The 27188-nt window shown below is 38.6% G+C and overlaps 1 protein-coding gene across 6 annotated transcripts in view; it reads right to left on the reverse strand.

The window, feature by feature from the left end:
• Positions 1-10045: 10045 nt before the first annotated feature.
• GPATCH2L (G-patch domain containing 2 like) overlaps positions 10046-27188 on the reverse strand; it is a 60697-nt gene continuing 43554 nt past the window's right edge. For 3 of the 6 annotated variants that reach the window (XM_060132140.1, XM_060132225.1, XM_060132312.1), the window contains exons 9-10: positions 24232-24326; positions 10046-11940 (exon numbers count right to left, since the gene is read on the reverse strand). In XM_060132140.1, the coding sequence (XP_059988123.1) occupies positions 11780-11940; positions 24232-24326 (256 nt within the window). In that variant the 3' untranslated portion in view covers positions 10046-11779. The remainder of the gene's footprint in view (positions 11941-24231; positions 24327-27188) is intronic. The other 3 variants (XR_009537313.1, XM_060132406.1, XM_060132485.1) reach the window with 3 other exon arrangements.

A 27188-nucleotide genomic window follows, 5' to 3' on the forward strand; every position in this document is an offset into this window, starting at 1 on the left:
CGTTGCGGAGCACAGGCTCCGGATGCGCAGGCTCAGCGGCCATGGCTCACGGGCCCAGCCGCTCCGCGGCATGCGGGATCCTCCCGGACCGGGGCATGAACCCGTATCCCCCGCATTGGCAGGCGGACCCTCAACCACTGCGCCACCAGGGAAGCCCTGGGTTGTGTGTTTTTTTATGGTGAGTTGTAGAGGTGTTTTACATATTTTGGATATTAACTCTATCGGTCATCTCATTTGCAAATATTTTCTCCCACTCAGTAGGTTGTCTTTTCATATTTCTGATGGGTTTCCTTTGCTGTGCAAAAGCTTCTAAATTTAATTATGTCCCACTTGTTTATTTTTCCTTTTATTTATTTTGCCTTAGGGGACACATCCAAAAAAATATTGGTACGATTTATGTCAAAGAGTGTTCTGCTCATTTTCTCTTCTAGGAGTTTTATGGCTTCAGGTCTTACATTTCAGTCTTTAATCTACCTTGAGTTTATTTTTGTATGGTGTGAGGAAATGTTCTAATCTTACTGTTTTACATGTAGCTATCTAGTTTCCCAGCGCCACTTATTGAAGAAACTGTCTTTCCTCCATTGTATATCCCTGCCTCCTTTGTGGTAGATTAAACGACCTTAGTTATGTGGGTTTATTTTTGGGTTGTCTATTCTGTTCCACTGATTTATGTATCTGTTTTTGAACTAACCACCTTTATTGTACCTTGAATTTTCATATGTATTTGGGTCTATTTCTGAATTTTCTATTGTGTTCCACTGGTCTATGCATGTGCCTATACCTCATTTTCAGTTTTTGAGACTTTATGTTTTAATACCCTCCCTTCCCAAATGCTCTTTTTTAAGGGTTTTCTTGGGTTAGTCTTGCACACTTGTTCTTCCAAATGAACTTTATAATTAACATACCTAGCTCCAGAAAGAGCTAGACATTTCCAGCATTTTCAGTGGATCACACAAAAGCTTTCTACGAAGAACATACAGTCTCAGCTTTTAAAGTATTGACTAGATTTGTCTAATGTTACAGGACTAACCAAGCTTTCTATTTCTCCCAGTTGAGTTTTGGTAAATCATATCTTTCTAGATATCTGTCCATTTTGTCTAAGCTTTCAAATTTATTGGCTAAAGTTGTTCATAGCACTACCTTATTAATTTTTAAATCTCTAAATCTATAATTATATACCCCTTTGATTCCTAATATTTTTGTGCCTTCCCTAGTTTTTCTTAATTAATGATGTTAGAGATTTGCTTATATTATTTGTCTTAATTTCTGGCTTTGTTGATCTCTCAATTACATGTTCATTTTCTATAGCATTAAGTTCTGATCTCACAACTTTTATTACTTTTGACTTCTCTATTATTCTTTTCTAGAAGAATAATGTTCTTCTAGTAAGTGTAAATGTAGAATGCTTACCCCATAAATTTTCAGTCCTTTCTTCTTCTCTAACTCAAAACATTTCAGACCATAAATTTTCCTCTAACTATCCCTTTAGCTGTATCTGAAGAGTGTTAATGCATAGGATTTTTATATAATTAGTTATAAGTAGTTTCTTTCTTTTTTTTTTTTTTTTTGCGGTACGCGGGCCTCTCACTGTTATGGCCTCTCCCGTTGCGGAGCGCAGGCTCTGGACGCGCAGGCTCCGCGGCATGTGGGATCTTCCCGGACCGGGGCACGAACTTGTGTCCCCTGCATCGGCAGGCAGACTCTCAACCACTGCGCCACCAGGGAAGCCCAGTTATAAGTATTTTCTAATACCCATTAGGATTTTTTCATTGATTCATTGGTTTAGATATGTTATTAAATTTCTAAATGCATTAGAAAATCACACCTCCCCCCCTTTTGGCTATTGTCTTTTAAATTTACTTTCGTTGTGATTAGAGTGTGATCTATGTGACTCTAATCTTTGGAATTTACTAAGGTTTGCTTTATGGCCTAAGAGTCAATTTTTATAAATGTTCAATCTGTGCTTGAAAATAATGTGTAATTCTTCATATTCTTGGGTGTGATTCCCATTCATGTCCATTACACTAAGCGTATTTGTTATTTAAATATGCTATATTCATAACCACTTCTGTCCACTTGTTATATCAATTACTGAAAGAGTATATTTTAAACTTAGTTCTGCTTATGTATATTGAGGCTATATTAAGATTAGTTGAGAATTAGTATATCCCCCTGACAAATTGAACCATTTATCAGTAATTGAACCAATGTTTATTATTTTGTAGAGATTATCCTTACTTCCTCTGATATGTGCCTCGTATATTTTTTCCATCCTTTTCCTTTTCAATCTTTCTTTAAAGTTTTAGATATGTCTCTTATAAAGAGCATATAGCTGGATTTTTAAAATCCAGTATTATAGGCTTTATCTTTCAACTGGAGTAATTCATTTATACTTTACTACTATATTTGAATCCTTTTACCATCTTATTGTATACTTCTTATTTTTCTTAACTTTCTAATTTATTTTCTTATCATTCATTTTATCCATTATTAGTTTAAATGCTATATTCTTTATATTTATTATTTTAAAAGTTACTCCAAATATTTTAACAGATCTACTTACCTAAAGTCCCTAACAAATAAGACTCTTTACTCTCCTCTTGAAAAATTAAAGGGCGGTAGGACATGTAACTCTCATCAACCCCTTTCAAAAGTATATGCTTTTGTTGCCTGGTGTTTTGAGGCCTCTCTTTGACTTCTTGAAATATATTTAAAACATGTGTAACATGTTTATATTCTGTGCTAATAAGTACAATATCTAAGTTATTTGTGAGTCTGATTCTCCTGTATGTTGTTTCTGATGACTTGCACTCATGGTACTCATTTCTTTCTTTGGTTTGTGGTTTTTAACTGTGAGCTACCCATATTCTTTGTGACTTTATCTGTGGGAATTCTTTGATACCTAGATTGAAGTTTCATTCCTCCAGAGAGAATGTGTTTGCTTCTGCCAGTCATCTGGGGTTACCACCTACCTGGGTCCATTGTAAATTAAATTCCCACTTGCAGTATTTTGGACCACACGAGTAGTATAAATTTGGGCCATAAACCTCTATAAGGGGCAACTTGTTAAAAATTTTTAGGTTAAAATAAAAGCTTTTCCTCCATCCAGGGCCAAGGTCAAGAAAGGCATGTTCCCTTGCTGTTATTTCTGCTTGGTGGGTTTATTTAGTATCTACCCTTACACTGTAAGTGTAGCACTTTGAGGGTCCTCGCTCTGTGGGAGACCTCAGATCTCCCTGCCTTGAGCAGACCCTGCTTTACCTCCTGCACGCAGCATCACAGTCATCGTGACAGAGACTCAAGGAGACCAGCTCTCAGCAGATACCTTCAGGGTGAAAGCTGGCTTTCATCTTACTTGCCTCCCAAGTTTCGAGCTTTCACATCCCTTTTTGACCTCTACAGATTCTTTCATTTCTTTCCACTGCTCTGTGCATTTAGAAAGATGTTTTTTGACCCTCAATGATCAATGATAAAACTAAACCCAAAAGTAAAAGTATTCAGTAAGTTATCAGGATAAAAAATTAGCATATAAAAATCAACAGCCTTCACATATAAGAACAATAACAAAGTAGAAGACATAATGGCAGAGAAAACCCCATTTACTAGCAACAAAGATTAAATACTTAGGGATAAACTTAACAAGAAACACAAACTTATACAAAGAAAATTTTAAAACAGTCTTTAAAAGGCACAAAAATAGACTTGAACAGTAGAAATACATCCCCTGTTCTTGGATAGGATGACTCAACACTGTAAAGATGCCACTTTTCTCTAAGTTAGTTAATAAATGTAATACGATCTCAATAAAAATATCAACACACTTTTTCAAAATGGAGTTACGCCGGTTTATATAGAAAAACAAACATGTAAGAATAGCCAGAAAAACACTGAAAAAGAGAAATTATGAGGGGACTAGCTCTCCCAGACATTAAAACATACTGTGTTTAAGGAGTTCATCTCTCCCCAGTAGAAGCTAAACTTTCCAGATAACCTCATTCTCACTTCCTGCAGTTAGGACATAGGCACCTGACAATCAGATCCACCTATCCCAGATTTTAAATCAGAAACTAGTGATGTAAAGAAGCCAGAAACACACAGTCCCTTATGGTGAGGGTGGAGCCCCTACATAGAGTTCCAAAGGCAGCATGCAGTGATGTGGAAAATCAAGTTCCACTTTATTATTAGTGGGGAGAATGCCTGAGACTCCAACAAAGTTTTCTGATAAAGTAAGCTCCGACATGGCACCCAAGGTCAAAAAGAGGTGAGGAAATGGGTCTGTCTCTCCCCTAAACTCAAACTAAAATCTTACCAACAGCAGCAAGTAAAAAAACTGAAGCAAGTACTACATGGCGGGTAGCCTTCTTATATGTAGAAGTGGGCCCAGGCCTCCTTACCAGCCCAAGACCCTGGAGAGGAGAAAGCAGAAAAGGGACCACAGTTCAGCCTGACTCTTCATGAAGAACAATTCCACCCACTAGTAAATAGGGGCTATCCATCATAGAAACTGACTAGTGTGGTTAGCAATTCTTCCTACTTCAGTGGGCTTGAAGGAGGAGCAAAGAGAAGTGAGGAAAGGAGCAGACACCTTGAGATGGCTTTCCTAGTTTACGGTAATTATCAATGAATGGAAGTGCTTCACTCCCATCTGTGCTTTAAGCCAGCACATTAAGGCGGCATGGCAAAGGAACTCACTAGCACATGGGTATTGATGAAGTAATGGAGGGGAGGGCAGAGGCAGACATTCAGTCTGCATTGGACTGACCTACTGACCACCCTGCCTGAGAGGCTGAGAAAGCAGGAGAAAGATCAGGAGAGCAGGGTCAGAAGACTCAGAATTCCAGAAAGGAAGCAGTTATATGGTATCAAGACATAAAAATCAACCTAAGGACTAAACTTTGGCAACCAGAAGTCACTGGTGAACCGAGCAAGAACAATCTTAATGGCGGCGAGTGTAGCGGCCAGGTTTTAGCGTATCGGCTCTCAGCCTCGGCTGCACGTTGGCTGAATGTCTTTGCTTTAAAAAGATTGTCCCACTACCCCATTCTCCTGTAACTGGCTTGTGGTTCAGTCAAGGGAATTAGGGTTTTTAAAAATCTCCCCAGATGATCCTAGTGTGCAGCCAGGGTTAAAAACTACTGCTTCAGTGAACTGAGAATTAATAGACAAAGTACAGGAAAGAACAGTATTTAGTGCTAGTCAAGGGGTTCAAAGGGTGGAGGAAAGGCATTTTTGTTTGAAGAGGGAGTCTTTGAACGTGTTTAAATGCAAAGCCATATGTGTCAGGAGTGAGAAGCTGTATTGAGCAAGGCATCTGATCAAGGGAGAGGACCTTGAGTGTAAGAGAAGGGATTTGTTAGGGGGAGGACAGGAATTTTCAAGACAAAGAGGTGAGGAAGGGTGTATGTGAAGGTGTGTAAGCGGAGTTTCCCCATCTAATGCTCTATTATCTGTTAGGGGAGAGGTGAGATTAGCTGCTGGGGTTGAGAGAAGGTGGGGACTGAAAGGGTTTAAAATGGCCAGTTTGCAATAGCTGCTAACAATAGGTGGGAGGTTGAGCAAGATAAATATTTAGAGCAATTCAAATTGTCACCATGATTTTGGGGTAGCAGATTTTCATGGAGAAATACATGGCCCACTGGGAAGAACAAGGTGTAGAGTCTATATGTAGTGAAACGGGTTGATTTAAGTCAGTCACCAAGGCTACTTATAAGTTCTCTGATATTTTCTTCCCTTTTTCAGTTAAACATTTGAATGAGGGATCTGCAAGGATCAGAACTCACTTCTAGCGAAAGAAAACACTATTTTCATAATTTACATCTTAAAATTTTTTATATTCCCACACCTTGATAATATCTAGTAACGCTAACATTTTTGGCCAGAGGTACTTTCAAATGGTTTTCAAGACGGAAAAGAAAAATTATGTGGTGCTTTAAAAGACTACAAAAATTGAAAGGAGAGCTAAACAGTCTATACATGTGTATTAATCATGTTTTATATTTCCAATATATTATGATGTTTTGACATCTTAAAAAAACTTTCTGGATGGGGAAAGATGACCCGTCTCAGGGCTGGCCGGTTCTTAGAGCCGGCAAAGGACTCAGCCTGCAGCATGCTTTTGATGTGCAAACTAACCACGTCTGATGGAGCCACACCTCCTCCATCTGGCCTGCACACCCCAGGACACAGTCATCCCAGGGCCAGGCACCAGGCAACTGGAGCCCACACTGTAGCCCTAAGGCCCTGGAATTATTCACTAGCCATGCCTATACTGTTCTCCCTGCCCTGCTTTGCCAAGAAAATCCTGATCATGGCTCTGGCCTAAACCTATCACTTGTTCCCGTCTTCTGCCTCCTGACCCAAGCTTGGTGTTTGTCCTGTGGCCCTGCATGGCAAACCGTGCCTCCTGTTTCTAGGGGAACTGTAACATTAGACTTTTCTTTCAATGGCACTGACCTTTCCGCGTCATCAGTCACCTTTATAAATAAAAATCCAGGCACGAAACATGGGCATCTGAGGAAATGATACTAGAGAACTCCTCCGTAGCCACACATATTCCAAGAGAAATTTGGTTCATAGGCTTTAGTAATAAAGTAGGGCCTAGGCCAATTCACACAAATAAAATCTAAAGAAAAAATGACCATACCACCACTTCAAAGCTTTAAGATTAGAGTACTGTCTTCTGAAACACTGAATCGTTAAGTCAGACGATAAAAAAATACAACATGTTGTTACTACTGGTTCCCAACCCCTGCGGAATCACTAGCTGAAAATGTAAAACAAAGACAGTAAGGTGTGATTAAGTGGGATCACTGAAAATTGATTTTTACATGCTCTGAAGTACTGAGATTAATTCCCAGCAAAAGATTACCAATAATTCAACAGGTATTTATTACACAATAGCTATGTACTCAGGGTGTTTTTTCCTTCCAATTATTTTTTTCATTTTTGTGAGCCATACTTAAAGACTTCATCATTATGAAAATATATGACATTTTCCCATGAAACTAAGATGTAATGAACAGGTATCATAAAATCATGGATGGCAGTATCTTACACAAATGTTTTACTGTCGGTTATGAAAATCAATGATCACTCACAGACTAAAAATCCATTGTTATACTTTAATCCACTTTTAAAAGGTTGTTTCTATCTATCTAAAAATGGCCTCAATGGCATTTTTCTCCACATCATCCTTTCTCAATATTTCCAGGAGATCTTTCAGGAACTTGAGGGAAAAAGTATGGGAAATAAAGACATTTAACAGTTTCTGCAAAGAACCATATACAAAACATCTCCATACTTATGGAGTAAAGTATAAGAGCACCTCAGAGCTTGGGGGGGACACCAGTATATTAAAACACTTCTTTTTAACTGTGGCAAAGCCTGCGGTTCTTAAACATCATTGTGCATCGTTCTTAAACATCAAGTCCCCTGGAGGGCTGGTAAAAGACCCCTGGGCCTCACCCTCAGAGTTTCTGATTCAGCAGATCTGCGGTGGGGGGAGAATGTATGCATGCTGTTGATCTCGGGGCCCTAGCAGCCCTGCTCTAAGCATCTCCTTCTCTTCCCCTTGCCTTCCCAGTCTGAACCTTGCCAAGATTCCTTTCCTTGGTGAACATCTTCAGGATCTGCCCCATTCTTCAATACTGTGCTTGGAAAATTTTTTTTCCCCCACATTTGACAATTTACCAAGTGCAGTGCAGGGCAGTGGCAGGACAACTTCTTTTGGCCATAAGTTTGTTTTGCTGGGCTTGTTAAAAACCTTCTAATCCACACTCTTCGGCAAGATCACTCAATTTCCTTTGTTTCTTTTCCATGTTGCTATTTCCAGGCATTTGATGTTCATCTGCTTCGTGATCTTGATGTTCATCTGTTTCGTGATCTTCATGAAAGCATGTGTGGGCCACTGTGTTTAGTGCTAATAGCAGAACCCACCAATTTCCTCACCTTTTTTCCTCTGTGCCAGTTTTCTCATGGGGTAGGAACCCAAGCTGACTGCTGTCACTATCAGTAACGACACTAACTGTCACAACTGGAGAGGGAGATAAGGAAATACTGCCAAGTAAAATGGGCAGCTGAAACATTAGCAAAGGAAGCAGCTGACAGCAAGAGCAAACCGCTTCTGCCACCCCTCCCACCATCCCATGAACCATGATACAGCCTATAAGCTATGCCCCCAACTAGACTGTACCCACTGCTGCTAGAGAAAGCCACTCTGTTCTCATCCCAGCTCAGATAAGGTTCACCAAATATACAGAATGCTGAATACGGCTAATGCTGTTTTTTTACACAGCTTAATCCCCAGGAAATACAAAAGCTTGTGGCTCAGAATCATGGTAGTGAAGCCAAAATAAAGCAAAGGCTTGAAATGAATCAGGCATCCCCAGGAGCCTTTTCCTAGAGCCGAAGTGGAGAACCCATCACACCAGCAATGACAGTGCCACCTAGCTCCTTCCTCACGTGACACTCTGAGACTCGTTCACCTCTAAATGACTCACTGCTATGATAACTCTGCTCCTGTACTTTTAGCATCAGAACTTGCTATGCTGTGATCTAGACTGCATTTCTGGTTCCAAAGTAGAGATATGTCAGATTCACCTATTTGGGATTCACAAGTAGTTTAAATTACCTCTCCTAGGTATTGAGCTTTACTTAGCAAAGGATGCCATAAGCATCACAGATTAAGAAGCTTTATTTCAGCTTTTGGTCATTTTGCTGCCAAAATGGCCTCATTTGCAGCCTGTTTCTATAGCCCAGCAAAACTTTGTCACCTGAAATTTCCAACTGCATTTGATTTCTAAAGAATTCAAGGCTAAATGAGGCCTATTTATCGAGAACACACCACTCAATAAAGATCATACTCTGCCCCTCCAAACTCGGCACCATGTAAACAGCTATTAACTCTTCTGAACAGTTCTTACCAAAAAGCAACACAAGTTTTGATGCAAATGAAGTTGTTCCCTTTAAAATACTGCACCTGAAAAATAATCTCAAATTCCCTTAAACCCGTAAGCAAAACTATCCTTTATGAATGATGCTCATGCAAGTACATAATGTTTTCGCCCATTGTGAAAAATACCCAAGATTAGGATTTAGACAAGCAGGCTGGACAGCAAGCTGGGATAAATCAGAATCCTGAAATTAGGAAGAACTGTGGAACTCTGCTTCGGTTATTACTTTTGAGCAGATCAAACACAAGTGAGCTCAATGATTATCCTCAAAAGAAGCCAAGCTATAATTTTTTTTCAACAGATTTCAAAACCCGATTTTGAAATTATACCTTTTGTTGAAAGGTAACAGATTTCTCTTAATTTATGACATTATACACTTTGCCATATAAAAAGGAAATTTAAAATTTAAGATTCAAAATACACTTGATACTAAGAGTATTCCTCTGGAATTGACTCATATAAAAAACAGCAGAATAAGTCGGTGAATAATTCTGTAAGCATGCTCATGCAGCAGCTTAAAATAAGGAGCACAGTTTACAACCCTGTATTGGAAGAATATTTGTGTGCTTAATGGCTATTCTCTTAGGCAATTAATTTTCTCTCCTAGTTATTACAGATATGACATTTTGGGTTGCTCCCCATTGAAAGTATTCAAAATATGCAGGAAAGCTTGAACAAGAAAGATGATAAACATTCTGTTTATCTGGCATACTGTTTCAAAAATATGAGTCTCAGAGTGACTCAGGTCTATCAATGACAACCCAAAGATTATAACCCAGGGCCAAGAAAGTCTGTAAGTCTGGGATTTTAGTCTTGACTTGATTATGAGATTTGGGGCAAGTCACTAAGACTGTTCTTGACTCTATAAAATGGTAGCAATCACCTACCTTTACATCATAGATGTTTAAAAGGTAAATAAAGTTGTACATATAAGTGATTTTTAATCACAGGTAGAAAGGAGAATTATTAGGCTACATGTCATGAAGAAAAAGATGCTACCCGAACTACAGAGGTCTTAACAGGCGATGATCACAGGACTGATCTCTGAATGAGCCATGGAGCTTAGTGCAAAGAAAATAAAATTATTATGTTCATGAATTTCTCCCTTAAATCCAACAAATTATGTTAGAAATGTGTGCCTCGGGACACTATTGGGACTAGGTAAGAATGCACATATTACAACAAAAAGATACCTTCATCACTAAAACAACTGAGTAGAACCACTTTATATTCAACAGACATTATGTTTTCTATTCTGCTACGGGTGCAGCCATAGGAAGGGAAGTACACTCGCGACTGCACAAGAATCTGGGTGGCTCCCAGGGATGCTGGGCTGGCTTTAGCACTACTCCTCATGCCGTAATCTCCACCCGCCCCTCCCTCCACCATATTCCTTGTTGTGGACAACTGCCATGTTCTCAGTCTTACATTAAGTACTATGTAAACTTAGCTTCCAGTACCCCTTTCCCACCAGATTCACACCCACACCACTGACAAGGACATTCTGGCGCTACCACTGATAAGGACAACAATTTTTAAAGGAATACGACAGAGCGGCCCACCATTAAATTGTGTGTGAGAAAGGACAACTGCGCTTCAGGGAAAGAAAGGAGGCTCTGTCCTAGCAGGTGCAGGGGTGGGAGTTCCTCTAGAATGTCACAAGAGCGGCGGACACTTGAGAATGGCTTCTGTGTATCTCAGAGTAAAAGCATTCAATTTGTACAAAAAAGGGCCCTTCTGCCAACCAGGTCCCTCAATGAGAGACAATCTTGATAATACTTTTTTAGAAAGGGTGGCTTTTCTTCAGAAGCTCTAGGCAGTCACTTATTCCTCATTTTGACAAAGGAGCATCCAACTTGAGGCATGGCTGTATATATAACTCTTCATGCAGCTGAGCCGTCATAAACATACCAAGTATAAAGGTATGTCAAAAAGACATTTTTCCTCCCCAAAGTATGGCCTCAAAAAGCCATTATTATAATAGAGTATGAATTTCTGCTACAGGTTATTGACCTATAATACTAACAATAAAAGTCTTGTTTAGTACATAAAGGCTTACACCGCAACATGAAGTATTAAGACACAATCCACTGTTTTAAGTTTGCTGTACACCTAAAGCACCTTCTTCATGACACCGATCTGTATGTGTATATATATAGGTCCTCTTTCAGTAGAACACAGACTTTGGAGATGAGGCAAAGTACAACGCAGCTGCTGGCGATTCCAACAGGACATCTAGAAAAATGGAGTAAGCTTCCAAGGCCCATGCTGCTGGTAGTCTTTTCTGAGGCTCCAAATTGAGTACTTGGTGGATTTATCTTATTGGCACTCTGCTTGAATCAAGACCAGGCTCAAAGGCAAGCCTTATCTCCTGCAAACAATTCCACACACAGATCTTAAATCTGTGTTTAACTTTGTCTGGAACTGGCTGCAAATTTGGAACTTCCTCAAATGGTATTAAAAGCTCTACACAAAAAATATGCAAAAGCAGTTACTAGTTCTTCAAGAAAAAAGACATACCTGCAAAACAGCAACAGCTCTGTAAACAGAGCTGTAGGTAACTGTTGGGACAGCAATAGCAATGTAACAAATAGAGCATAGGATGACCTTTTTTAAAAAAATTGCTGTCCTAATATTTTACAATTAAAAAAAAAAGATTTTCACAATATGATTTTCTAAGAGAAAGAGTCCACTTCTTTGAAGAGGAGTCAGTCCTGGTGGCGAAAGGACTGGGAACGTCAGTTAAGATATGCAAGACAATATAATACAAAGTCTAATATTTGTTTCAGCAACATCTAGTCGGCTCTTGGTGGGTGAAATTCTGCTGTCTAGCCGTATCCAGGGCTCTTTTCTTGTGGCATTTTAAAAAATGTAGCTGCAGTTGAGTCAGTGGTTTTCTCTGCAGCAGAGGTCCTGACCAACCACTCAGAGTTCGGAGGTTTGGGGGCCTGTGATGCTGGTATGGTTGGCTCCACTGCATCCATGTGAACTGGTAAGGGTGTTACAATAAAAGTAAGGAGGAAAAAAGCCAAAAGGAGACAAATTAGAATGAGAGAGATGTCAACACAAAACTTTCTTAATTCTTATACTTTATGTCCTATTAAACCAAGTGGCCACATAAAGTTTCTTTTTTTTTTAAACCAAAAAATAAAGGCAAGATTTAAGTAAGATAAGTATTGTATTTCTCCACCTCAGAAAATGGGTTTAACTGAACAAATGAATAAATTCAGTAGTACAAATTCATAATGCAGTAATAATCACTTATTAAGCATTTATGTGCCAGGCACTGTACTGTGTAAACAACGTATACTTATAATCTTATTTCTTAATGCAAACTCTTAGAAGTAGGTATCGTCATCTCCATTTCCTGGATCAGAAAACTAAGGCATAGAGAAAGCGGATAATTTGTTCAGGGACACAACTGGGCTGGTTAAGTAGCAAGACTCAAACTCATATACTGGACTCCAAGCCCTCTGCTCTTTCTACAACATCCTATGCCTCCAATATGACGGTGTCACCAATAAATACTGAATAATAAGGCAAATGGTAGAAAAATCACACACCAAGCCCATGGTTTTTCAACAAGCACATTAAGACATTCTGGACAGGATAATCATTGCTTGTGCAGGGCTGTCCTATTTTTTTTAGGACACTTACCATTCTGGACCCTGTCCCTGAATGCCAAAAGCATTCCCCAGTCATTGTGACAATGAAACACTGTCCTCACATCTCCAAATGCCCCCTGAGCAGAGCAGTACAAACCACCATCATACCCCCACTGTTGAAAACAAATATAGACACTAAAATAGAGCAAAATGTTAAAAAGTTTCGCTTTTATCCTGTTACAATAATTCCATTCCTAGGAATATAACCTAGAAAAGTAATTTTCAAATTATGTGTCACAAAATCAATGTAGTGGGTCATGACCAATACTTTTTTTTTCTTAATGAAAAAGATTAGATTATATCATAGTGCACCCAAGGGTTTATTTCAGATTTACAGGTACACCCAACATTCAAACATAAATTTCAGAAAGAAAAAAAAAAAAAACCTTGAAAGCTATTAACTCCATGGCACCTATACAAGAGTTTTTAGAGGGTAGTGGATTTCAAACATTTTGGAAACTCAACCATAGCAGCAAGAAATACATCTGACATCACCACCCAAACCTCTCTCTCTCTCTCTATTTCTCACACACATGTGCTCATTCACTCCTATTTAAGTGAAAATAAATTTCATAAAACTATAACTACCATTACTAGATGCTCACCAACCATGGTGAAAAAACTGTCCTAGATTCTTGGCTTGTTACCTTTTTGAGGAGTCCTATCCAAAGAAGAGGAATTAGACTATGGAAACTGTGCAATCTGCTTCTCTGGATACATTTCCTTCAGAAAATGAGAACTTTCTTTGTGATCTCATGGACACAGCAGTTACAAAGAAACCCTGCTCCTTAGAAATTGCAAGGCCCCTTCTCCAAGAACTGGGTCTTGGTGCTCCAGCCGGGTGTCAGGCCTGAGCCTCTGAGGTGGGAGAGCTGAGATCAGGACAATGGTCCACCAGAGACCTCCCGGCCACTTGTAATATCAATCGGCGAGAGCTCTCCCAGAGATCTCCGTCTCAACTCTAAGAACCAGCTCCACTCAACGACCAGCAAGCTCCAGTGCTGGATACCCCATGCCAAACAACTAGCAAGACAGGAACACAACCCCACCCATTAGCAGTGAGGCTGCCTAAAATCATAATAAGGTCACAAACACACGACCAGACATGGTCCTGCCCACCAGAAAGACAAGATCCAGCCTCATCCATCAGAACACAGGCACCAGTCCCCTCCAGCAGGAAGCCTACACATCCCATGGAGCCAACATTACCCACTGGCGGCAGACACCAAAAACAATGGAAAATACAAACCTGCAGACTGTGAAGAGAAGACCCAAAAAACTCAGTAAGTTAAGCAAAATGAGAAGACAGAGAAATACACAGCAGATGAAGAAGCAAGGTAAAAACCCACCAGACCAAACAAATGAAGAGGAAATAGGCAGTCTACCTCAAAAAGAATTCAGAGTAATGACAGTAAAGATGATAGAAAATCCTGGAAACAGAATGGAGAAAATAAAAGAAATGTTTAACAAGAACCTAGAAGAACTAAAGAGCAAACAAACAATGATAAACAACACAATAAATGAAATTAAAAATTCTCTAGAAGAAATCAATAGCAGAATAACTGAGGCCAAAGAACAGATAGTGACCTGGAAGATAAAATAGTGGAAATAACTACCACAGAGGAGAATAAAGAAAAAAGAATGAAAAGAATTGAGGACAGTCTCAGAGACCTCTGGGACAACATTAAATGCACCAACATTTGAATTATAGGGGGTCCCAGAAGAAGAGAAAAGGAAAGGGACTGAGAAAATACTTGAAAAGATTATAGTTGAAAACTTCTCTAATATGGGAAAGGAAATAGTCAATCAAGTCCAGGAAGTGCAGAGAGTCCCATACAGGATAAATCCAAGGAGAAACATGCCAAGACACATATAAATCAAACTATCAAAAATTAAATACAAAGAAAAAATATTAAAAGCAGCAAGGGAAAAGCAACAAATAACATATAAGGGAATCCCCATAAGGTTAACAGCTGATCATTCAGCAGACACTCTGCAAGGCAGAAGGGTGTGGTAGGACATATTTAAAGTGATGAAAGGGAAAAAACCTACAACCAAGATTACTCTACCCAGAAAGGATCTCATTCAGATTCGATGGAGAAATTAAAACCTTTACAGACATGCAGAAGCTAAGAGAATTCAGCACCACCAAACCAGCTCTACAACAAATGCTAAAGGAACTTCTCTAGGCAGGAAACAAGAGAATGGAAACACTTACAATAACGAACCCAAAACAATTCAGAAAATGGTAACAGGAACATACATATCGATAATTACTTTAAATGTAAATGGATTAAATGTTCCAACTAAAAGACAAAGACTTGCTGAATGGATACAAAAACAAGACCCATATATACGCTGTCTACAAGAAACCCACTTCAGACCTAGGGACACATACAGACTGAAAATGAGAGGATGGAAAAAGATATTCCATGCAAATGGAAATCAAAAGAAAGCTAGGGGGCTTCCCTGGTGGCGCAGGGGCTGAGAGTCCGCCTGTCGATGCAGGGGACACAGGTTCGTGCCCCGGTCTGAGAAGATCCCACATGCCGCAGAGTGGCTGAGCCCGTGAGCCATGGCCGCTGAGCCTATGTGTCCAGAGCCTGTGCTCCACAGCGGGAGAGGCCACAACAGTGAGAGGCCTGTGTACTGCAAAAAAAACAAAACAAAACAAAAACCAAAAAAACAAACAAAAAAAAGAAAGCTAGAGTAGCAATTCTCATATCAGACAAACTAGAGTTTAAAATAAAGACTATTACAAGAGACAAAGAAGAACACTACATAATGATCAAGGAATCAATCCAAGAAGAAGATATAAAAATTGTAAATATTTACGCACCCAACATAGGAACACCTCAATACATAAGGCAAATGCTAACAGCCATAAAAGGGGAAAGCAACAGTAACACAATCACAGTAGGGGACTTTAACACCCCACTTTCACGAACGGGCAGATCATCCAAAATGAAAATAAATAATTAAACACAAGCTATAAATGACACATTAAACAAGATGGACTTAATTGATATTTATAGGACGTTCCATCCAAAAACAGAATACACTTTCTTCTCAAGTGCTCATGGAACATTCTCCAGGATAGATCATATCTTGGGTCACAAATCAAGCCTTGGTAAATTTAAGAAAACTGAAATCGTATCAAGTATCTTTTCTGACCACAATGCTATGAGACTAGATATCAATTACAGGAAAAAAACTTTAAAAATGCAAACACAAGGAGGCTAAACAATACGCTACTAAATAACCAAGAGATGACTAAAGAAATCAAAGAGGAAATCAAAAAAACTTAGAAACAAATAACAATGAAAACACGACAACCCAAAACCTATGGGATGCAGCAAAAGCAGTTCTAAGAGGGAAGTTTATAGCAATACAATCCTACATCAAGAAACAAGAAACATCTCAAATAAACAACCTAACCTTACACCTAAAGCAAATAGAGAAAGAAGAACAAAAAAACCCCAAAGTTAGCAGAAGGAAAGAAATCATAAAGATCAGTTCAGAAATAAATGAAAAAGAAATGAAGGAAACGATAGCAAAGATCAATAAAACTAAAAGCTGGTTCTTTGAGAAGATAAAATTGATAAACCATTAGCCAGATTCATGAAGAAAAAAAGGGAAAAGACTCAAATCAACAGAATTAGAAATGAAAAAGGAGAAGTAACAACTGACACTGCAGAAATACAAAAGATCATGAGAGATTACTGCAAGCAACTCTATGACAAAAAAATGGACAACCTGGAAGAAATGGACAAATTCTCAGAAAAGCACAATTTCCAAGGCTGAACCAGGAAGAAATAGAAACTATAAACAGACCAATCACAAGCACTGAAATTGAAACTGTGATTAAAAATCTTCCAACAAAAAAAGTCCCAGGACCAGATGGCTTCACAGGCGAATTCTATCAAACATTTAGAGAAGAGCTAACACCTATCCTTCTCAAACTCTTCCAAAATATAGCAGAGGGAGGAACACTCCCAAACTCATTCTACGAGGCCACCATCACCTTGAGACCAAAACCAGACAAAGATGTCACAAAAAAAGAAAACTACAGGCCGCTAACACTGATGAACATAGATGTAAAAATCCTCAACAAAATACTGGCAAACAGAATCCAACAACACATTAAAAGGATCATACACCATGATCAAGTGGTGTTTTTCCCAGGAATGCAAGGATTCTTCAATATACGCAAATCAATCAATGTGATAAACCATATTAACAAGGTGAAGGATAAAAACTATATGATCATCTGAATAGATGCAGAAAAAGCTTTTGACAAAATTCAACACCAATTTATGATAAAAACCCTGCAGAAAGTAGGCATAGAGGGAACTTACCTCAACATAATGAAGGGCATATATGACAAACCCACAGCCAACATCGTTTTTAATGGTGAAAAACTGAAACCATTTCCACAAGATCAGGAACAAGACAAGGTTGCCCACTCTCACCACTATTATTCAACATAGTTTTGGAAGTTTTAGCCCTAGCAATCAGAGAAGAAAAAGAAATAAAAGGAATTCAAATCGGAAAAGAAAAAGTAAAACTGTCACTGCTTGCAGATGACATGATACTACACATAGAGAATCCTAAAGATGCTACCAGAAAACTACTAGAGCCAATCAATGAATTTGGTAAAGTAGCAGGATACAAAATTAATGCACAGAAATCTCTTGCATTCCTATACACTAATTATGAAAAATCTGAAAAAGAAATTAAGGAAACACTCCCATTTACCACTGCAACAAAAAGAATAAAATACCTAGGAATAAACCTACCTAAGGAGGCAAAAGACCTGTATGCAGATAACTGTAAGACACTGATGAAAGAAATTAAAGATGATACCAACAGATGGTGAGATATACCATGTTCTTGGATTGGAAGAATCAACACTGTGAAAATGACAACACGACCCAAAGCAATCTACAGATTCAATGCAATTCCTATCAAATTACCAATGGCATTTTTCACAGAACTAGAACAAGAGTTTTTACAGTTTGTATGGAAAGACAAAAGACCCCTAATAGCCAAAACAATTTTGAGAACGAAAAATGGAGCTGGAGGAATCAGGCTCCCTGACTGGAGACTATATTACAAAGCTACAGTAATCAAGACAGTATGGTACTGGCACAAAAACAGAAATATAGATCAATGGGACAGGATAGAAAGCCCAGAGATAAACCCACACACATAGGGTAACCTTATCTTTGACAAAGGAGGCAAGAATATACAAGGGAGAAAAGACAGCCTCTTCAATAAGTGGTGTTGGGAAAACTGGACGGCTACATGTAAAAGAATGAAATTAGAACACTTCCTAACACCATACACAAAAGTAAAACAAAAATGGATTAAAGACCTAAATGTAAGGCCAGAAACTATCAAACTCTTAGAGGAAAACATAGGCAGAACTTTATGACATAAATCACAGCAAGATCCTTCTTGACCCACCTCCTACAATAATGGAAATAAAATCAAAAATAAACAAATGGGACCTAATGCAACTTAAAAATCTTTGCACAGCCAAGGAAACCATAACGAAGACAAAAAGACAACCCTCAGAATGGGAGAAGATATTTGCAAATGAAGCAACTGACAAAGGATTAATCTCCTAAATATACAAGCAGCTCATGCAGCTCAATATCAAAAAAAACAAACAAACAACCAAAAATGGGCAGTAGACCAAAACAGACATTTCTCCAAAGAAGATATACAGATTGCCAACAAACACATGAAAGGATGCTCAAGATCACTAATCATTAGAGAAATGTAAATCAAAACTACAATGAGGTATCATCTCACACCAGTCAGAATGGCCATCATCAAAAAGTCTTCAAATAATAAATGTTGGAGAGGGTGTCAAGAAAAGGGAACCCTCTTTCACTGTTGGTCGGAATGTAAATTGATACAGCCACTATGGAGAACAGTATGGAGGTTAAAAAACTAAAAATAGAACTACCATACGACACAGCAATCCCACTACTGGGCATATACCCAGAGAAAACCATAATTCAAAAGGAGTCAGGGGCTTCCCTGGCGGCACAGTGGTTGAGAGTCCGCCTGCCGATGCAGGGGACGCGGGTTTGTGCCCCGGTCCGGGAGGATCCCACATGCCGTGGAGCGGCTGGGCCTGTGAGCCATGGTCGCTGAGCCTGCACGTCCGGAGCCTGTGCTCCGCAACGGGAGAGGCCACAACAGTGAGAGGCCCGCGTACCGCAAAAAAAAAAAAAGAGTCATGTACCACAATGTTCATTGCAGCACTATTTACAATAGCCAGGACATGGAAGCAACCTAAGTGTCCATTGACAGATGATTGGATAAGGAAGATGTGGCACATATATACAATGGAATATTACTCAGCCATAAAAAGAAACGAAATTGAGTTATTTGTAGTGAAGGCGGATGGACCTAGAGTCTGCAGACTCTAAGTCAGAAAGAGAAAAACAAATACCATATGCTAAAAAAAAAAAAAGGTTTTTAAGAACCTAGGGGCAGGACAGGAATAAAGACGCAGACGTAGAGAATGGACTTGAAAACATGGGGAAGGGGAAGGGGAAGCTGGGACGAAGTGAGAGAGTGGCACGGACACATATACACCACCAAAAGTAAAATAGATAGCTAGTGGGAAGCAGCTGCATAGCACAGGGAGATCAGCTTGGTGCTTTGTGACCACCTAGAGGGGTGGGATAGGGAGGGTAGGAAGGAGATGCAAGAGGGAGGGGATATATGGATATATGGATACGTATAGCTAGCTGATTCACTTTGTGATACAGCAGAAACTAACACACCACTGTAAAGCAATTATACTCCAATAAAGATGTTAAAAAAACCAAACCAAAACAAAAAAACTCTGTCCTAGAAAAACTTTGTTTTGCTACATATTTTTTATTATGGTAAAATATATATAAAATGTACCATTCTAATAATTTCTAAGCATACTGTTCAGTAGCATTTAGTATATTCACATTGTTGCACAACCATTACCACCATCCATGTCCAGAACTTTCTCATCATCCCAAATGGAAACTGTCTACCCATTAAACAATAACTCCACATTCTCTTCCTCCTGCAGCCCCCGGCAACCAGCATTCTAGTCTCTGTTTCTACAAATTGGATTGTTTTAGGTACCTCTTATAAGTGGAGTCATACAGTATTCATCCTTTTGTGTTTGGCTTATTTCACTTAACACGTTGCGTTCATCCATGTTGTAACATTCATAATTTCATTCTTATAATGAAGGCTTTCAGACTGAATAATAACCTACTGAATGTATATACCACATTTTATTTATCCATTCATCCAGTGATGAACATTTGGGTTGTTTCTACTTTTTGGCTACTGTCAATAATGCTGCTATGAACATGGGTGTACAAATATCTATTTGAATCTTTGCTTTCAATTCGTTTGGGTATACATCCAGAAGCAGAACTACCATGGATCACATGGTAGTTTTATGTTTAAATTTTTGAGGAACTACCGTATCTTTTTCCACAGTGGCTGCATTATTTTACATTCCCACCAGCAATGCACAAGGTTTCCAATTTCTCCACATCCTTCAAACAACAACTTTTTTTCTTTTTTTTTGATATAGCTATCCTAAGAACTGTGAAATGGCCAAGAGAAACTTTTGCATATGTTCACCTGAAGAATGGTGCAGTACTTTTCACAATAGCGTAAAACAGCATAAGAATATGACTGAAATGTTCATCAAGAACAGTTAATTGTATTATATCTGTCAACTGATAAAATGGAATACCATACATATGGCAGTAAGAAAATGAATGGATTCTGGTAGGATAAGACCTGAATGAATCTCAAGAACATAAATGGGTGAAACTTGTAACATAAAATACAACATTCCATTACACAAGGTTCAAAAACATGCAAAACTAGACAATATACTGCTTAGAGATACATATGTCTGTCAAAACTAGTTGAAAAAAACAAAGAATGACAAATGATTAACCAAAAATATATATCAGGATAATGGTTACCTCTGAGGAGAGTGGGAAGAAAAATTTAAAGGTGATGTTCCTTTTCTTAAAGTGGATGGTGGGTATATGGATAGTTGCTGTATTGGTTTTCTTTATATCTTATACATTTTCTATAAATGTTCTTTTGTGGCCATTCAATATTTATTTTAAAAAACATTTTTAACTTTAGAAAACATTTAAACTTAATTAAAAGGCACAGTAGGCAATAAGAGTCTGCCCTATGACTCCTGAGACAAGGGCCAACCTGAAATGGAACTACTACTGAATCCAATCACAGGATTAGAATAATATTGAGAATAACTGTTTCATCTTTAAGATTCTATTCATTTATTCAAACAACAAATATCTAGAGACTGTTCTATGTGTGGAGCATTATTTTTTAGATGCAGTGGGGTACAGCAGTGAGCAAGACAGGTAAAAATTCCTGCCCTTGTGAATGCATCGCTAGCATTGCTGGCCTGGTATTTGAAATCTTATGTAACTAATTAACAGGTTAACTGTTGGGTACCCTTCTAAGGACACATATCCTATCCCAGGGTGAAGAAGGTCAGAAATGGCTCTTGGATGGCCAAAACAGTCAGGGCTCGTGGGAATTCCCTGCCGGTCCAGTGGTTAGGACTCCGCGCCTCCACTGCAGAGGGCACGGATTCAATCCCTGGTCAGGGAAGTAAGATCCCGCCAAAAAAAAAAAAAAAAAAGTCAGGGCTCTTAACAGAATATCTTATTATCCCAATTCTCCTTCACCTACAGCCATGTGTTTACTTTTTTTTTTTTTAATTTTTTAAATTTTTTTGCGGTATGCGGGCCTCACTGCTGCGGCCCCTCCCGCCGCAGAGCACAGGCTCCGGACGCGCAGGCTCAGCGGTCATGGCTCACGGGCCCAGCCGCTCCGCGGCATGTGGGATCCTCTCGGACCGGGGCACGAACCCGCGTCCCCCACATCGGCAGGCGGACTCTCAACCACTGCGCCACTAGGGAAGCCCCATGTGTTTACTTTATGAAGGAATGGGATTTGCCCACCCAAAGCTCTGATTTGCCGTTCTAATGAAGAAAATCATCTCAAGGAAAAGAAGTCATGTTTTCATCTGAGTTCCTTACGTTTCTTATAACTACTTAAGTCTCTCAAATTTTAGAGAAAATAACCCTTTTTTCTCTTCCAGTTACAATCTTTAAGAAAATATATGACAGCTGGTACACTTCAGCATGAGGGAGACATTGGTGGGCATTCCCTGTTCTGGTGTATCGATCTGAAAAGCAGGTTAACACAGTTACTCACTAGGATCCAGGGGTGGATCTGTACACCAGGCACCTGCATGTTATAAAGCCATAGATGGAAGGGGAGTGGAGATAAAGTGAAGAAAATAGAGGTGCTACACTTTCAAGATGGATCTACCTAATGACCCTATGAAAAGGTCCTTTTCCCTGGCCTTTGTTAATATTAGTACGAAAAAGACAGGAAGGCATGTTATTCCCTTTTGCTCTTCACCTTTCTAGCCTTATTAATATCTTTAAATGCAGTCAACTTAAAACTTTCCACTAGTGGGGGAGGGGAAAAGGGAAAAGATTTGTGGCTGCATGTTTAAGAAAGAAGCTGAATTCATCACAGTGACAGGAGAGAGTGTTGGCAGAGATCTGAGCTATTTATTCTTTTAGGAAAATCCTATAAAGAATGACACAAGGAAGCCTCTATCTGCAGTCTTGTTCATCACACTGGTGAGGAGTCCGATAACAGATGTATGCAGGAGCATGATTTAATGGCAGGAGCTGGCCCCTGATGTGTATTAATACAGCGGGAAAGCGGAACGCACCTCTCTTCATCACTCATTTCTATAAAAGAGGTGGAATCCGAGATGGCCCGACGTTAGGCAGAGCAAGCCCATTTGTTCTACTGACTGATGGCGTGGGCTTGGGCTATGTCCTTCACCTCCATGGGGCACTCAGGTTGTGGATAGAAAACAAAAAAAATGTTCAGTGAAGCAGGCCTGAGTCAACAAGTGAGAGGAGTTGGGCTCAGTAGGGGAAATGCTGAATGCTCAAGTCTTGTTTAATACTTCCCAGTACATTTCCTGATTTGAATATGGAATAAGGATTATAAACTTCTCAACAGCTCTTCTCTTATAAACAACTAAAAGCTAAAAATAGAGCTAGATATTAAGGGGGAAAAAAAGAACAAAAAGATAAAGACTGTGTTTTATTGCTTCCAATTCCACAGACTGGATGAGGATCTGGGTTTTGACATGGAGTCATGGTTTGGAACCAATTCTGTCGTATACAAGACCAAACACCTGCAGTGTTTAAGAGGGCAGCTCAAGAGTCATAGGGAAATTGGTCTGATCTTGGCTCTACAATTTATTAACCATATAACCTCAGTGAGTGATTTAACCTCTCTAAGCCTTAATTTTCCCATGTGTAAACTGGGAATAAAAACAGCATCTGCCTTATAAAGTTGTTGCAAAGGTTAAGTGAAATAATTCATGTAAAATGTTCAGCTCAGAGCACGGCCATGTGAAAATCCCTAAGAAAAACTTACTACAATCATCAGACCCATGGTTAAGAATGTTCAGTATGAACCACTGCCAAGCAACCATTCCAAACAGAAGCTCAAACAGGTCAATTTCAGAGTATGCTGAAACTTACTAAGTAAAGTTAGAGAAATAAGAGTTCCTATCTGTCTGAGGTCTACTCTTTACTCAGGCATCAATTGCTTTGATCTATATAATATATAGTATTTTCTGAAGAAAATAAAATAATTTATGATATGCTCAATTCCCTCAGAGTGAATTCACCATCATCAAGAAAATAACCATAGGTATTTCTGATAGGTCCTACAAGCAGATATGCCCTTTTTAACCAGAGCAATTCACCCCAAAATGTATTGAAATACACAAAGTATTATTTCCTATGATTAATAATTACATTTAATTATCTTCTCTTAACTTCAAAGAAAAATATCTATAGACATCCAGTATTCTTGCTGATATAAATACATAATTATTCCCCTTTTTTCATTTAAGGATAACATACCTGTATGTATGTAAATGTGCAGCTCAGTGAATCTTTACATGTATACACACTCATGTAATCCCCACCAAGTTCTTGATATAAAGTATTTCCAGCATCCCAGAAGACTTTTTTATGTCCTCCTCTGGTCACTACCTCCCACTGAAGATAACCATTATTTTGGTTTCTATGAACCAGTTTTGCCTAGAAAACCTTAAGTTTTAACGTGAAAACTTAATTAGAAATTTCTTGAATGGTAGAATATTAGAACTCTACTAGACATTAAAACAGTGATAATGTATTGTGCTGTATACCAAACATGAAAGTAAATAAATCCATATGGCTCCTTCGCTATTGACTAAACTGCCACCCTACCAGGATTTTCATTACCACACACCTAATTTCCTGTCTGTGCTAGAGCAAAAGTACAGATGACTGAAGACTGTTGATAGTGGAATATAGGGATTCAAACTCAAGAAAGCTGTAAGACACAGTGGAAAAGCACAGACTTCAGGGTCAGAGATGAAAAGGTATATAAAACATATAATTTAGTGCCTGACACACAGTAGGTGGTCAATAAAGGATAACTACATATATAATTACTGGCACTTGGGCTGGACAGAGATGCCGTAGCCACAGGTTTCCGTTTCCTCTTGATGTCACGTGAACATGGCGGTCCTAGGTGTATGTTTGCCTGTCTGCAGATATGAGAAAGAAAAAATACTGTTTTAACTTCGTAATTCTTATTGTAAGAGAATATGTTCAGCCCAGATGAAACCCCTGACCCATTATAGACATAGACTAACCAAATGGGCACCATCCTTTGCCATCAAGTGTCAGTACAAGTTTATTCAGAATTAATCATAACTTATTCTTTATATACTATATATACCCACTGTAAACTTCTTATCTGAATTCATGATTAATTTCAATAAGTATGTATTTCATTACATGCTCTTTTTTGTACAATTATTTTTCATAAAAACTATAACCGAAATTGTTCTAAACTCACTAATGAAATACCTATTCCCAACTGGTAATATATTGAAAAGTTTAACATTACATGAACACAGATATTTGCACAGAATTTTAATAGGAAGTTTAACCCTTCTATCACTATAAATCTGGATTTTTAATAGTGTCTATATTACATAATAAGTAAGTTTAGTTTCTGTGATTTTTAAAAACATTATGTGGCAAAAATATGTTCCCTCAACTGAATATTCAGCTTATTTAAAAAAAAAAAAAGGGGGGGGGGGGACTTCCCTGGCGGTCCAGTGGTTAAGACTCTGCGCTTCCACTGCAGGGGGTGTGCGTTTGATCCCTGGTTAGGGAACTAAGATCTCATATGCCACACGTCGCGGCCAGAAGAAAAAAAAAAGAGTGAGAGCTTCAAAGCTAGAAAAGCAAAAGATTCTCTGAAAGGCAATGGACTTAACAATGAAATAGCTGGTAAGCTTTTTTTTTTAACTTTTATTTTTATATTGGAGTATAGTTGATTTACAATATTGTGTTAGTTTCAGGTGTACAGCAAAGTGATTCAGTTAAACATATACATATATCCATTCTTTTTCAGATTATTTTCCTATACAAGTTATTACAGAATACTGAGTAGAGTTCCCTGTGCTATACAGTAGGTCCCTGTTGATTATCTATTTTATATATAATAGTGTATATGTGTTAATCCCAAACTCCTAATTTATCCCTCCTACAACCTTTCCCATTCAGTAACCATAAATTTGCTTTTTACGTGTTTCTGTTTTGTAAGTAAGTTCATTTGTATAGCTTTTTAGATTCCACACAAAAGTGATATCGTATGGTATTTGTCTTTGTCTGACTTACTTCACTTAGTATGATAATCTCTAGGTCCATCCATGTTGCTGTAAACGGCATTATTTCATTCCTTTTTATGGCTGAGTAATATTCCACTGTATATACGTACCACATCTTCTTTATCCATTCTTCTGTCAATGGACATTTAGGTTGCTTCTATACCTTGGCTATTGTAAATAGTGCTGCAATGAACATTGGGGTGCATGTATCTTTTTTTTAACATCTTTATTGGAGTATAATTGCTCCACAATGGTGTGTTAGTTTCTGCTTTATAACAAAGTGAATCAGCTATATATATACATATATCCCCATATCTCCTCCCTCTTGTGTCTCCCTCCCACCCTCCCTATCCCATCCTCTAGGTGGTCACAAAGCACTGAGCTGATCTCCCTGTGCTATGTGGATGCTTCCCACCAGCTATCCACTTTACACTTGGTAGTGTATATATGTCCATGCCACTCTCTCACTTTGTCCCAGCTTACCCTTCCCCCTCCCCGTGTCCTCAAGTCCATTCTCTATGTCTGCATCTTTATTCCTGTCCTACCCCTAGGTTCTTCAGAAACCTTTTTTTTTTCTAGATTCCATATATATGTGTTAGAATATGGTATTTGTTTTTCTCTTTCTGACTTACTTCACTCTGTATGACAGACTCATTTTCTCTGGATATATGCTCAGGAGTGGACTGCTGGATCATATGATAATTCTATTTTTAGTTTTCTGAGGAACCTCCACACTGTTTTCTACAGTGGATGCACTAACTTACATTCCCACCAACAATGTAGGAGGGTTCCCTTTTCTCCACACCCTCTCCAGCATTTCTTATTTGTAGACTTTTTAATGATGGCCATTCTGACTGGCATGAGGTGGTACCTCACTGTAGTTTTGATTTGCATTTCTCTAATGATTAGTGATGTTGAGCATCTTTTCACGTGCATTGTGGCCATCTGTATGTCTTCTTTGGAGAAATGTCTTTTTAGATCTTCTGCCCACTTTTTGACTGGGTTGTTTATTTTTTTTGCCATTGAGCTGCATGAGCTGTTTGTATATTTTGGAGATTGATCCCTTGTCAGTTGATTCGTTTGCAAATATTTTCTCCCATTCTGTGGGTTGTCTTTTTGTTTTGTTTATGGTTTCCTTTGCTGTGCAAAAGCTTTTAAGTTTAATCAGGTCCCATTTGTTTATTTTTGTTTTTATTTTCATTACTCTAGGAGGTGGATCCAAAAAGATATTGCTGTGATTTATGTCAAAGAGTGTTCTACCTATGTTTTCCTCTAAGAATTTTATAGTATCTGGTCTTATATTTAGGTCTTTAATCCACTTTGAGTTTATTTTTGTGTATGGTGTTAAGAGAATATTCTAATTTCATTCTTTTACAAGTAGCTGTCCAGTGTTCCCAGCTCCACTTATGGAAGAGACTGTCTTTTCTCCATTGTATATTCTTACCTCCTTTTGTCGTAGATTAATTGACCACAGATGCATGGATTTATCTCTGGACTTTCTATCCTGTTCCACTGATCTGTATTTCTGTTTTTGTGCCAGTACCAATACTGTTTTGATGACTGCAGCTTTGTAGCATAGTCTGAAGTCAGGGAGCCTGATTCCTCCATCTCTGTTTTTCTTTCTCAAGATTGCTTTGGCTATTCCGGGTCTTTTGTGTCTCCATACAAATTTTAATATTTTTTGTTCTAGTTCTGTGAAAAATGCCATTGGTAATTTGATGGGGATTG

The sequence above is a fragment of the Lagenorhynchus albirostris genome, chromosome 1 (genome assembly GCF_949774975.1).
Source record: "Lagenorhynchus albirostris chromosome 1, mLagAlb1.1, whole genome shotgun sequence".
NCBI classification, from domain to species: Eukaryota; Metazoa; Chordata; class Mammalia; order Artiodactyla; family Delphinidae; genus Lagenorhynchus; species Lagenorhynchus albirostris.